Below are 12,139 nucleotides of genomic sequence, written 5' to 3'. Positions count from 1 at the left end.
TTATTACTTTTGTTAGAGAGGGTGGCTTTGCCGGCAATTTTGGACGATCGAAGGGCTTGGATACCTGACGTTAATGAAGTCTTCTCTTGCAGGTCGGCCTTTTGGAGGCTTAGTTATGCTCAGTTGGGTTCAATTCGGGAGTGGGCAAAACCTTTGTGGAAAAGTGACTCTCCCTCTAAAGTTAAAGTGTTTGGTTGGTTGGTTTTTAATGATAAACTAAATATCCACGACAATTTGCAACGAAGAAGACCTTACCATTGTTTGTCCCCTAGGTGGTGTGTTTGTTGTAAGCAGGCAGGGGAATCCACTGGCCATTTATTTTTGGAGTGTCTTCTTTCTAGAGAGGTGTGGGGTAAAGTCTTCGATGAGTTTGGTATTCGTTGGTGTATGCCCTCTAACTGTTCTCAATTGTTTCTAACAAGGTTTGGGGGCGGAAAACGGGTTTCTTGTCTTTGGCAAGCTACCGTTTGGCAACTTTTTGGGCATTATGGCTAGAAAGAAATAACAGACTTTTCGAAGATATTTCCAACTCAGCAGAGATTATTTGGGAAAAGATAAAATTTTGGGTGGCTACTTGGGTGTATAGAAACAAATGTTTTGCTGGAGTCGCTTTCTCAGACCTTATTAGGGATTGGGGCAATTTTTAGATTTAATTTTTTGGAGTGGGGTATGTTGTGGGGTTTTTTATTTATTAATCCTATTTGTAACCATGGTTTTCCTCCGCCATAAGTGAGGGCTCTCAATTTTATTGGGAGGAGGTCAATTAATGACCTCTGTCTCTTTTTCAAAAAAAAAAAGTTTTGAAGGCAAAATGGAGAGGTTAAATGCAATCTCTGGGAACCACAAATTACTCAGTGGTCTTGGTTCAGCTACTGCCAATCTAGCAAATAAAACATCCAATAATGGAGGAGGTCGCGGATCTGGACAGTCAATGGCAGGTGGTTACAGAGGAAACCAACCAAATATTTGGGGTCGAAATTGTGGCCGTGGAGGAAGGTTCAGTGCTCCTAGGCTTACTTGCCAGGTGTGCGGAAGAGCTGTTCACTCAGCAACATACTGCTACAACAGGTACGATGAAACCTACATGGGATCCATACCAGCAGGAAACAACAGTCAGAATAGAAGCTCACCAAGTGCTGCTGCCTTCATTGCCACACCTGAAATGATTGAAAATGATGCCTGGTATGCTGATAGTGGTGCCATCAACCACATCACAGCATGAACTAGCAATATGAAGCAGAAAGTTGAGTATAATGGTAAGGAGAGTCTCATTGTTGGGAATGGAGAAAAACTGAGCATCTCTCTTATTGGTACTGGATCTCTACAAACCATTAATGATATACCTCTTGTTTTAAAAGAAATGTTGCATGCGCCTGAGATTACTAAAAATCTCATAAGTATTTCGAAACCGACCAATGACAATAATGTTGTTGTTGAATTTGATTCAGTTTTTTGTTTGTGAAGGACAAGGTGACAATGAGGGTGATGCTTCAAGGCAAACTTAAAGACTGATTGTATCAGTTCAGCTTTCCTCATGTACAGTCATCTTCAAGCTACGGCTATAGGAGTCATCTTGGTGTCTTTACTGGTGTTTCTACTTTATCCAAATCAAGTGTATCACATTCCCCAAAGTCTTTAGTGTCAATCAAGGAGAAATGGCATAGGAGATTAGGCCATCCCTCCAATCGAGTCTTGAGTCATGTGTTGAGTCGTCTGAATGTAAAAACTTCAAGTAATGAAGAAGAATTTTGTGATGCTTGCCAACTTGGAAAATCCCATTCCTTACCCTATCAACTCAGTAACACTAGAGCAAAAAATATACTTGAGCTCGTTCATACCGATGTTTGGGGCCCTGCCCCCATAATGTCTAATTATAACTACCGATTTTATGTCCACTTCGTGGATGATTTCAGTAGGTGGCTTGAGGAGTCTGAGAGTGTGAGGACATGATGATTTTGTGGATGATTTTGTGGGACAGGGACAGACGAGCTTGCAGCACCTGCTGCAGCCGTAGTGGTGGCTTGAGGAGTCTGAGAGTGTGAGGACATGATGGGTACAGAGGGAACCTGGCTCTGATACCTAGACAAAGTTTGTACAAAACCAGAAAAGTGTGATGGTGAAATCTCAGCTCAAGGAGGCCGAGAGGGAACAACTTGTATTTATACTCTGTCAAAGAATTACATAAGCCAAAGATACAATGACAGGTGGCCCTAGTGTTGGTAAAAGAGAGACCACCAAAACAGAAAAGAAATAATACACTAATTATCACTTAACTAACTTTAGTTATGTCTAATACAATTTCTAATCAGCTGCATTAGAACAGAACAGAGCATTCATCTTAACAATACCTACCATTCATGGATTTCTTGTAAGTTGCTTTAATGTTTACCGGATCATATGATTATTTCAAATGTATGAGAACATTGGAGTAGTAATAACTCCAACTGTTAGAGTATACTGTCTGTTATTAGTTGCTAATGGTGTTCAGTTAGTTAGTTGGCTTGGCAAAACTATAAATAAGATGGAAGTGGAGAGCGGTGGAGCATGAGTGTTAGGAGAGCCAGGAGAGTTCCCCATGACCCTTCTGGTCATGGGGTTAAGAATTCTTTTTTTCCTTTTCGTTTTGAGAGTAAGTTTGATCATGTTCCTGAGATTTCCAAGAATCGCTATTGGAGTTTCAGGACAGCTCATAAAGTTTTCGTGTTTTCACTTACGGTTGATGGGGGGGCTGTTCGATTGTGTGAAAGAACGAGATTGTCGGGCTACGAGATTTTGGTGTCTTTGGATGGAGCAAGGTGGTTGATCGGTGAGATCCGGCGGATAGTTTCTCTGAAGATTAATGATAGGGTGGGGTTCAAGAGCTCTTTTAGAAACACTTCAATGAATGTTTTTGTTGAGTGTTTCAAGAACAGTAGAGGTGTTTTCCTCAAGGTGTCCACGGTTAGGAATGGCATGGTCAGAAGCATCATTATTCCTGATGAAGGTTGGGAGTCAAGTTGGAAGGAGATGGAAAAGTGCCTTATTGGGGTGGTTGGAAGACAGGAAAAGGAGTCAAGAAGGAAAGTTTTTCCAGATCCTAGGATCTCTAAGCTTTCCTGGGCGGAAATGGTGTCAGCGAAGGGTGATGTTGACCGCAAGGACACTCTAAAGGATCATACTTTTCAGGCTTTGTCGATGAGGAAAGGATTTGCTGTGATGCTGATTCAATCTGGAAGTGCGGTTGCATGGGATTTGGTTCTCAGTAATTTTCGAAAGCAGTTTGGAAAACAACTGGAATTGTCTTTCTTGGCTGATGACAGAGCCATTCTGTGGTGTCCCTCTGAAGATTTGCAAAAGGTTTTAATTTCTAAGGGAGAGATTCTTTTCTCGAATAGGTGCTCAATTTCTATCTCTTCTTGGACATGGAAATCTCAACTACTCGAGAAGAAGTTTTTATGCTCTCAAGAATGGATTGGCGTGGATGGATTACCTCTGAATTTATGGAATATACATGTCTTTAAGGTGATTGGGGATTTATGCGGGGGTTTGATGGAGGTGGAAAAGAGCACTCTAGAGTTGACAGATGTGTCCTTCGTTCGTTTGAAGGTAGTGGGTCAGCCAGAAGGTTTCATCCCAGAACTTATCTCTCTTCCTTATGAGGGTATATTCATCTCCTTAAGATTGTTCAAGTTTGGAAAGCTGGGAAAATCTGTTGTTTCTTCAATAAGTGGTGGCCGGAAAATCTGGGTTAGGAAAGAAGGCCAGGTTCGGAGGGCTGAGTCAAAGTTTCTGGAGCCGACAAGGGAGAAACAAAAGGAGAAGTGCTCAGTTGTAGTCGATTTGGCCACTGGTGATGCAGAAAGGTCGCCGGTGATCAAACATGGCGGTTCCCAGTCAACTGGAATCAGTTACGTGCCTCCGGTCTCCAAGGTTGTTGATCGCGGATATTCAGGGATCGTTTCCCATAAGTCTTGCTCCCCATTAAAGTCTATTTTTAATAGACTTTTTTCAGACTTATCTTGTATTGATAAGAAAAAGGAGGCCACGTGTAGTCTTTTTAAAAATAAGTGGACTGTGCTGGATTTTCAAACAGGCCTTTCTTTTGGTGGATTGGGCTGGGCCTTCACAATGGAAAATGGGGCTGCTTCTTTTAAAATTGAATTTCCCCAAGTTGGGGCTCTCTTCAATCCAATCTTAATGGATTTTAATTTAGGCTGCCGGCCCATGAAGGTTATTAAAGATAGATGGTCCAAACCTTCCTGTAGGATTAGAAGCCCAAAGGTTTGTGAGGCCTTCGGCAAGGGAAAAATAGTTCTATGGTCGGACCATTCAGGAAAATCATCTAGTCGTGGGGAGTCTTCTCTGCATCAGCATCAGTCAACAGAGGAAGAGACAAGCAGTAAGATATTAACTAAAAATCTGAACGTGTATCGTCGAAGGCCAAAAGATTTAATTCCTGAAAGTACTTCTCTTTTAGAAGAACAGTTCGAAACTACTATGGCTACTGAACAAGTTTTGGAAGAAGATGAAATCCTTGTTCCGGTGGAGGATGGCCTTTCGGAAAGGTGTAGTTCAGAGGAGGATGATTTAGATTTGGACTCAGACGCAGAAAAGGAGGACTTCGAAGATATAATAGTTCATGCTAGAAGGTTGTGGGGTGGCGATGTTGTAGAGGAAGGTTGTGCGGCTCATCAGGATCCTCGTCTTGAGGAAGCTATCGTGGGTTCAGAGGAAAATTCAGTGGTTCAAGCGGATAGCCCTCATGAATTCTCAAGGTTGGCTTCTATGATGGAATCGATTGGAATTTCACTTATTTCTAGTAATGAAGGGGAGGAAGGGATCGGGAGCCTTTCATCTATGCCTAATAAGAGTGCACGAGAACTAAAGAAACTTGAGTTCAATGTTAATTATGTCAAGAAGAGTAACTTTGGGTGTCGAAAAGTCCCATGAAGATTTTATCTTGGAATGTGAGGGGTAGTGGCAATAAAGAGAAGCGGCGGGCAATTAAGGAAACCATTTGCAAAGTCAATCCAGATATAATTGTGCTTCAAGAGGTGAAAAAGGGTATTATAGAGAGGAGGTTCATAGGAAGTATTTGGAGATCCAGATTTAAAGCTTGGATCTTTCAGCCGGCAATTGGAAGATCAGGGGGGACTTTAGTGGCTTGGGATACTCGTAGTGTCTCTGTTACAGATTCTTTAGTAGGGGAGTTCACCGTCTCCATTCGCATTGAAGCTGGGGGTAAGACCCCTTGGTGGTTTTCCGGTGTTTATGGGCCAGTGGTTTATGGTAATCGGGATAGTTTTTGGGATGAGTTAGCAGGTTTGAGTGTCATTTGTGGTACATACTGGTGTTTGGGGGGAGATTTTAATGTGGTTAGGAGGGGAGATGAGAAACTCAATAGCGCTACCATTACGAGAAGTATGAAGAATTTTGATGCGCTAATTAGAGAGATGAATTTGGTGGATCCTAAGCTCCATAATGGTCGGTTCACTTGGACTAATTTCAGACAGAGGCCTATTTGTTGTAGGCTCGACAGATTTTTATTTTCGCCTACATGGACAGAGTCTTATCCTTTCATTCGCCAGGAAGTGTTGGTTCGTATTGTCTCTGACCATTGTCCTATTGTGTTGGACTCTAACCCTCCTTCGTGGGGACCCAGCCCGTTCAGATTTGATAATTCCTGGCTTGAGCATAAAGATTTCAAGGCTCTTTGTCAGAAGTGGTGGAATTCGTTTCCGTTGTTGGGGTGGCCGGGTTATGGTTTCATGGAAAAACTGTCCTCAGTTAAAGATAAAGTTAAGGGGTGGAGCAAGGAAGTTTTTAGGGAAAGATCTCTGATCAAACAGTCCTTGGAAAAAAGAATGTTTGAGTTTGATAGATTAGAGGAAGGTGGTCAGTGGAATGAACAACTTCTTTTGGAACGTAGGAAGATTAAGAAAGAATGGCAGCAAGTTGTCTTTGAAGAGGAGAGAGGAGTTTGGTTTAAGTCGAAATGTGAATGGGCTAAACAAGGAGATTCTAATTCTAAGCTTTTCCATAGTATCCTGAGCGCTCGTAAAGCTAGGAATTTCATCTCCAGAATTGAACTTGAGGATGGGGCAGTCCTTGACAAAGATGGGGACATTGAAAAGGCAATTGTAGATTTTTTTTTCCAAGTTGTACTGTTCGGCCGGTAGGAGATGGAGTGGTGTGGAAGGTATTTCTTGGGCACCTATTCCCTCTTTTCTGTCCTCTCTCCTTGAGCGGCCTTTTTCGGAGGACGAAATACGTCGCTCAGTTTTCGACTGTGATGGGTCTAAGGCCCCGGGTCTGGATGGTTTCTCTATGGCTTTCTATCAGGATAATTGGGATACGGTTAAGAATGATCTCCAATCAGTGTTCGATGGTTTTTTCAAGGATGGGGTGATTCATGGGAAGACCAATGAAACATACATTTGTCTTATTCCGAAGAAGCTGGATAGTTGTCGGGTGCAAGATTTCAGGCCAATTAGTTTGGTGACAAGCCTCTACAAAATTATTTCAAAGGTGCTGGCTAATCGTCTCAGAGGAGTTCTTCCTGATACAATAGCTGAGACTCAAGGAGCTTTTGTAGAGGGTAGACAGATTTTGGATACAGTGCTGGTGGCTAATGAAGCAGTGGAGGAGTATCGTAGTAAAGGCAAGAAGGGGTGGGTTTTTAAAATTGATTTTGCTAAAGCGTATGATTGTGTTGATTGGGATTTCCTGGGTTTCGTTCTGAAAAAGAAAGGTTTCGGTGTGGTTTGGAGGAAGTGGATGCGGGGGTGTTTGTCTTCCGCTTCCTTTTCTGTGTTCTTAAATGGGAGACCGAGAGGGAAATTTAAGGGTTCTAGAGGTCTTCGCCAAGGAGATTCCCTATCACCTTTCATGTTTACCTTGGTTGCTGATGTTTTGGGTACGATGGTGGATAAGGCCAAGAGCGTTTCGGCATTACGAGGTTTTAAGGTAGGAAAAGATCTCGTGGAAGTCAGTCATCTTCAGTTCGCGGACGATACGATCTTTTTTGTGGAAGATAATGAGTCTTTGTCAACTTTGTTAGATATTCTTAAAGCCTACAGTGTGGTTTCTGGACTTTCTATTAATTTGAATAAATGCCAATTGTTGGGGATTAATTTGGAGGGGCCTTTAGTGGAACTTCGGGCTAGGGAGATTGGGTGTGAGGTGGGTCAGTGGCCTATGAAGTATTTGGGTCTTCCTTTGGGGGCTTCACCTCACAACAAAGACTTTTGGGAGCCGGTAGTTTCTAGCTGTGCAAAGCGTTTGGATGGGTGGAAGTGTGCCTTCCTTTCTAGGGGAGGTAGATTGACACTCATTCAATCGATTCTGTCTTCTATTCCAGTGTACTATTTGTCGCTGTTCCGTATTCCTAAAGGGGTGGTTGATGTTTTGGAAAAGTTGATGCGGGACTTTCTTTGGGAAGGTGCAGATCACGCTAAGTCGGACCATTTGGTCTCTTGGAAAGAAGTCTGTAAATCTAGGGACCATGGTGGCCTTGGTATTGGCAATCTGGAGGCTAGAAATAAGGCCCTGCTCATGAAATGGTTGTGGTGCTTTCCTTTGGAGAAGAATACTTTGTGGCATAGAGTGGTGCTGAGTAGGTACGGGGGGAATGGAGGGTTCTGGGACACTGGTAGAGGAGGGAGGTTGTCTGCTCGGGGTCTGTGGAAGAATATTTCTTCTCTTTACGAGGAGTTTTTTCAGATGGTGAGTTTCAGGGTGGGGAAAGGGAATCGTATTCGATTCTGGGAAGATATATGGATCAGTGGGGTTCCGCTTATGAACCAATTCCCAGATTTATTTTTAATTTCTACATCCAGGAACTGTTTGGTTAAGGATGTGTTCGTTTTTGGTGGAGATTCGGGCTTGGAACCTCAGGGTTGGGATTTGCGCTTCAGAAGGAATTTGTTCGATAGGGAGATCACCAGTCTTACTCAGTTATTACTTTTGTTAGAGGGGGTGGTTTTGCCAGGCATTTTGGAGGATCGCAGGGCTTGGTTACCAGATGTTAATGAGTTGTTCTCCTGCAAGTCGGCCTTTTGGAGGCTTAGTTATGCTCAGTTGGGTCCCTTTCTGGAGTGGGCAAAACCTTTGTGGAAAAGTGTTTCTCCCTCTAAAGTCAAAGTGTTTGGGTGGTTGGTTTTCAACGACAAATTAAATGTCCACGACAATTTGCAACGAAGAAGACCCTACCATTGTTTGTCTCCTGGGTGGTGCCCTTGTTGTAAGCAGGCAGGGGAATCCACCAGCCATTTATTTTTGGAGTGTCTTTTTTCTAGAGAGGTGTGGGGGAAAGTCTTCGATGAGTTTGGTATTCTCTGGTGTATGCCTTCTAATTGTTCTCAACTGTTTCTATCTAGATTAGGGGGCGGAAAAAGGGTTTCCTGTCTTTGGAAAACTACTGTGTTGGCAACTTTTTGGGCTCTATGGCTAGAGAGAAATAACAGAATCTTCGAAGATATCTCCAACTCAGCAGATAATATTTGGGAAAAGATCCAATTTTGGGTGTCTACTTGGGTGTATAGAAACAAATGTTTTAATGGAGTCGCTTTCTCTGATCTTTCTAGGGATTGGAGAAATTTTTGGACTTAACTTTTTAGGGTGGGTCTATTTGTGGTTTTTTGCTTTTATCTGTTCCTATTAACTGTTCCTATTTGTAACCACGGTTTTCCTCCGCCATAAGTGAGGGCTCTCAATTTTATTGGGAGGAGGTCAATTCCCATTGACCTCTGTCTCTTTTTAAAAAAAAAAATGGTGTTCAGTTAGTTATGTTAAGGTGTCAGTCTTGTATAAATACATTTTCAGTGTAACAGAGTAAGTAAGGCAATAATACAGAGTAATCATTTTCATTCAACTTCTTCTTTGGGCTTTACACCTACACCAACATCAAATGATAAATCAGAAGAAGAAGAAGAAGATACAGTACAGAGGGGAAGAGGTCCATAATTTAGATAGTGAGGAGATGAGGGAGAAAGATACAACTGAGGAGGTGAGGAGGTCAAGAAAATGTTTGACAGTGTTGTTTCTTTGACCGCTACAATATCGGTAAGTCCAATACCAAATATATTATTCTATAATGCTAATGTATATATATATATATATGGCTTTGCATATTTTACATGTTCTTTATTAGTAATGCTAAATATAGTGTCATAATCTCAAACTTGACTTCACTGGAAACTTTGCTAATCATTGTATTTAAACACAATTCTTTTTGTGAAACACACTTCTCTGAATTGCCTTACCGCTTTGGTATAAGCCCTAACCTTGTGTGCATTATATTGGGTATATATAACTAATGAATTATTTTTTATTTATTTTTGCTGGGAACTAATGATATTTAATGAATAATTACTAAATTTAAGATATTTGAATGAATAATTATTATTAATTTAAGATATTTAATTGAATTTGACAATCCAAGTAAATTAAAATAATAAAAAAATTGATTTATTCCTTTTGATGTGTGAAATTATCAATAATAAACGATACTAGCAATTTATAGCAGTTCTGTTTTTACAATAAGAAAAAATGATTACAAATTAAGAGTGAACGTTCTCTTAGAATTAGAATTCATATGCCCTTTACAAATGAACTACATATGGATATGGATGGACTTGGTCATTTGGAACATGTAGACATTATAAGTGCTTTTTTCATAAATACATTTATTTTTATGTTTTTTTCACATTTATATGACCTCTAATATAAAATTTTTTTTTTTTTACTAACTCAAATTTTAAAAAATACGGTCCTAACTAAATATCAATCCCAAAAAATACGGTCCTAACTAAATATCAATTCCACAGTAATACAGTGTGAAAAAATAACTTAAAATCAATTAGACACCAATACAATATTAAAAATTCAATTAAAAATCAATTAGATATCAACTCATTGTATTAACCCAAAATAAATTAAAAAACAACAAAAAAGCAACCTCGAAAAAGAATTATCTATACATATTTTAATGTGTCAAAAATTAATTCAAAATATATCTCAAAACAACTAAATATATACCCAAAATAAACTAAAAAAAAAACCATATTGAAAAACTTGTCACTGCATTGTAAAATGTGTAAAAAAAAACTAGTTTATTTTGAGTATAAGTTAAGTTGCTTTGAGATATATTTTTAGTTTATTTTGAATTTTCCAATTGCTAACTGTGGTAGAGAGTCTGATGGAATGTCTCACCTCTAGTCTCTAAGCTCACTGTTCATTCTGACTTTCAGTAACTCTATCTAAAAGAGTTAGTAAGAGTTTGAAAGCCAGTGTACTCGTTCCTTTTTTTTTTGTAGATCAAAAGTTGTTAGATCGAAGTTCACCAAATCAATAGCTGGAGGTACATATATTCAATCTTATTTATTTCTATATAACAATATGTTTATTCCGCATCATAATTGTTATGCATATAGATTTTAATCTAACAAAATAATTATCAAAAGGCCACTACATTCATATATACCCCACCTGTGACTTTGCGCAGCCCCCAGCCACGGCCACATGAAATGGATCAAAATGAACTTTCATTATGACAAATGACAAATTAATCTATGCATGATTGTCGTTCTTGCTCTAGTTGACTCCTCCATCTTATCTTCAATGAAGTTCCAAGTAGATAACAATAAAAATACTTTGAATTTTCTTGCTCACATGTTGTTTTCCCCTTGTCACATTTAAAAAAATAATAATTGAAGAAAAATTTATAAAATAATCCGAATATTACATTTTTTTTATTTAATTTTGAAATTTTATTATTTTCTTGATTTAAATACTTATTTCCACAATAAATTTTATTTTTAATTTTTTGCCAATTTAATTCAAACATATAATTTTAATATATTATATATTACATGTATGTATTGAGAAGGCAACGAGGACCTGATAAATATCCCACATAACTAACTATATGGTCAAATTCAACTTTAATAAGACAATAATAGCCCACATATATTTACTTGATTTTTCTTAATATTTCCTAACATATTATAAATATCTTTAAGAAATACAGGGGTGTGTAAATCAATATTTAAGATGTACAAAACAGGGTAAAATGGTATATAATCATATATTTATAATATTTTGTTAACAGATTATAAAATTAATTAATATATTTAAAAATATATTTTTTTTTATTGTTTTGTATTTATCAATGAACTTAAAGGGGGAATTATTTTATCCTATTTAATATAACAAAGAGTTATTTTAGTTTTTAGTTAAAATAAAATTTATATATAATAATTTATTATTTGTTAATGCTTATAGGTTTTTTTAGTTCTTCTAAGTTTTTGTTTATTTTATATTTTATAAATATAAAATAATAATAATAAAAAGATTGGAACCATTTTGTCAATATATGTATATATTAAATTGTATTTAATTTTTTTGTTGTAAGTTTTTTAACATTATTAGTTTTAGGAAGGTATTTGCATCAAGATAAAAATAAATAAAATATAAAATAAACATAAATTAAATGTTTTAAAAAATATTGAATAAATATTTAAAATTATTTATTTTTAAAATCCCAAAAATATATTAAACATGAGTGTTACGTGTGAAGAAGATTCTTCATGGCAAGAGGACGCCTTGTCGTCATTCTACGTTTCTTGGAATAATTAATTAATTAATTATTAGGACTAAAAAGAAAAAGAAAAAAAGTGGGGACCAAAATATAAAGATGGGTAATCTAATAGCTACAAAAGAAAAAAAAAAACATTGGAGACAAAGTTTTGGGACCAAGTACTATTTACTTTTTAATAATTTAAAATTTTCATTTATAGGATTATGTAAAAAAGTAAAAAAATAAAAATTATTATAGATATTTAAAATAAGAATAATAATATGTACTTCCAAAATTTGCAACTAAATATTATACAGTCACTAGTTACTAGTTACTAGTTACTCAGTTAATCACGTTTATCTATACTATTGATCAAGTTATACACGTATCATTACTCTTAAAATAAATACTTCTCCAGAACGTTGTCAATCGCAAGTGGTGTGGGATTAGTTACAATTAAGGCCACTAGCAACCACGTGTGTGAATATTGACTTGGAAATGGAAACATTGAGAGAGTAACTAACGAATGAATAAAGAGCTTTCCTAGAAGCAACTTTTCCTCGAGGATTTATAGACATAAAA

General features: G+C 37.7%; 1 protein-coding gene across 1 annotated transcript; it reads left to right on the top strand.

Annotated features, from left to right (window-relative positions):
- The first annotated feature begins 4,925 nt into the window (after positions 1 to 4,925).
- Positions 4,926 to 6,158, top strand: LOC133799309 (uncharacterized). The gene has a single exon (XM_062237329.1). It carries the CDS (start codon positions 4,926 to 4,928, stop codon positions 6,156 to 6,158), a length of 1,233 nt encoding a protein of 410 aa, XP_062093313.1.
- Positions 6,159 to 12,139: the final 5,981 nt, after the last annotated feature.

This window comes from Humulus lupulus, chromosome 9, assembly GCF_963169125.1.
Source record: "Humulus lupulus chromosome 9, drHumLupu1.1, whole genome shotgun sequence".
Lineage (NCBI taxonomy): Eukaryota > Viridiplantae > Streptophyta > Magnoliopsida > Rosales > Cannabaceae > Humulus > Humulus lupulus.
The sequence above is the reverse complement of the archived record's forward strand: the minus strand, read 5'-3'. Positions and strand labels throughout refer to the sequence as shown.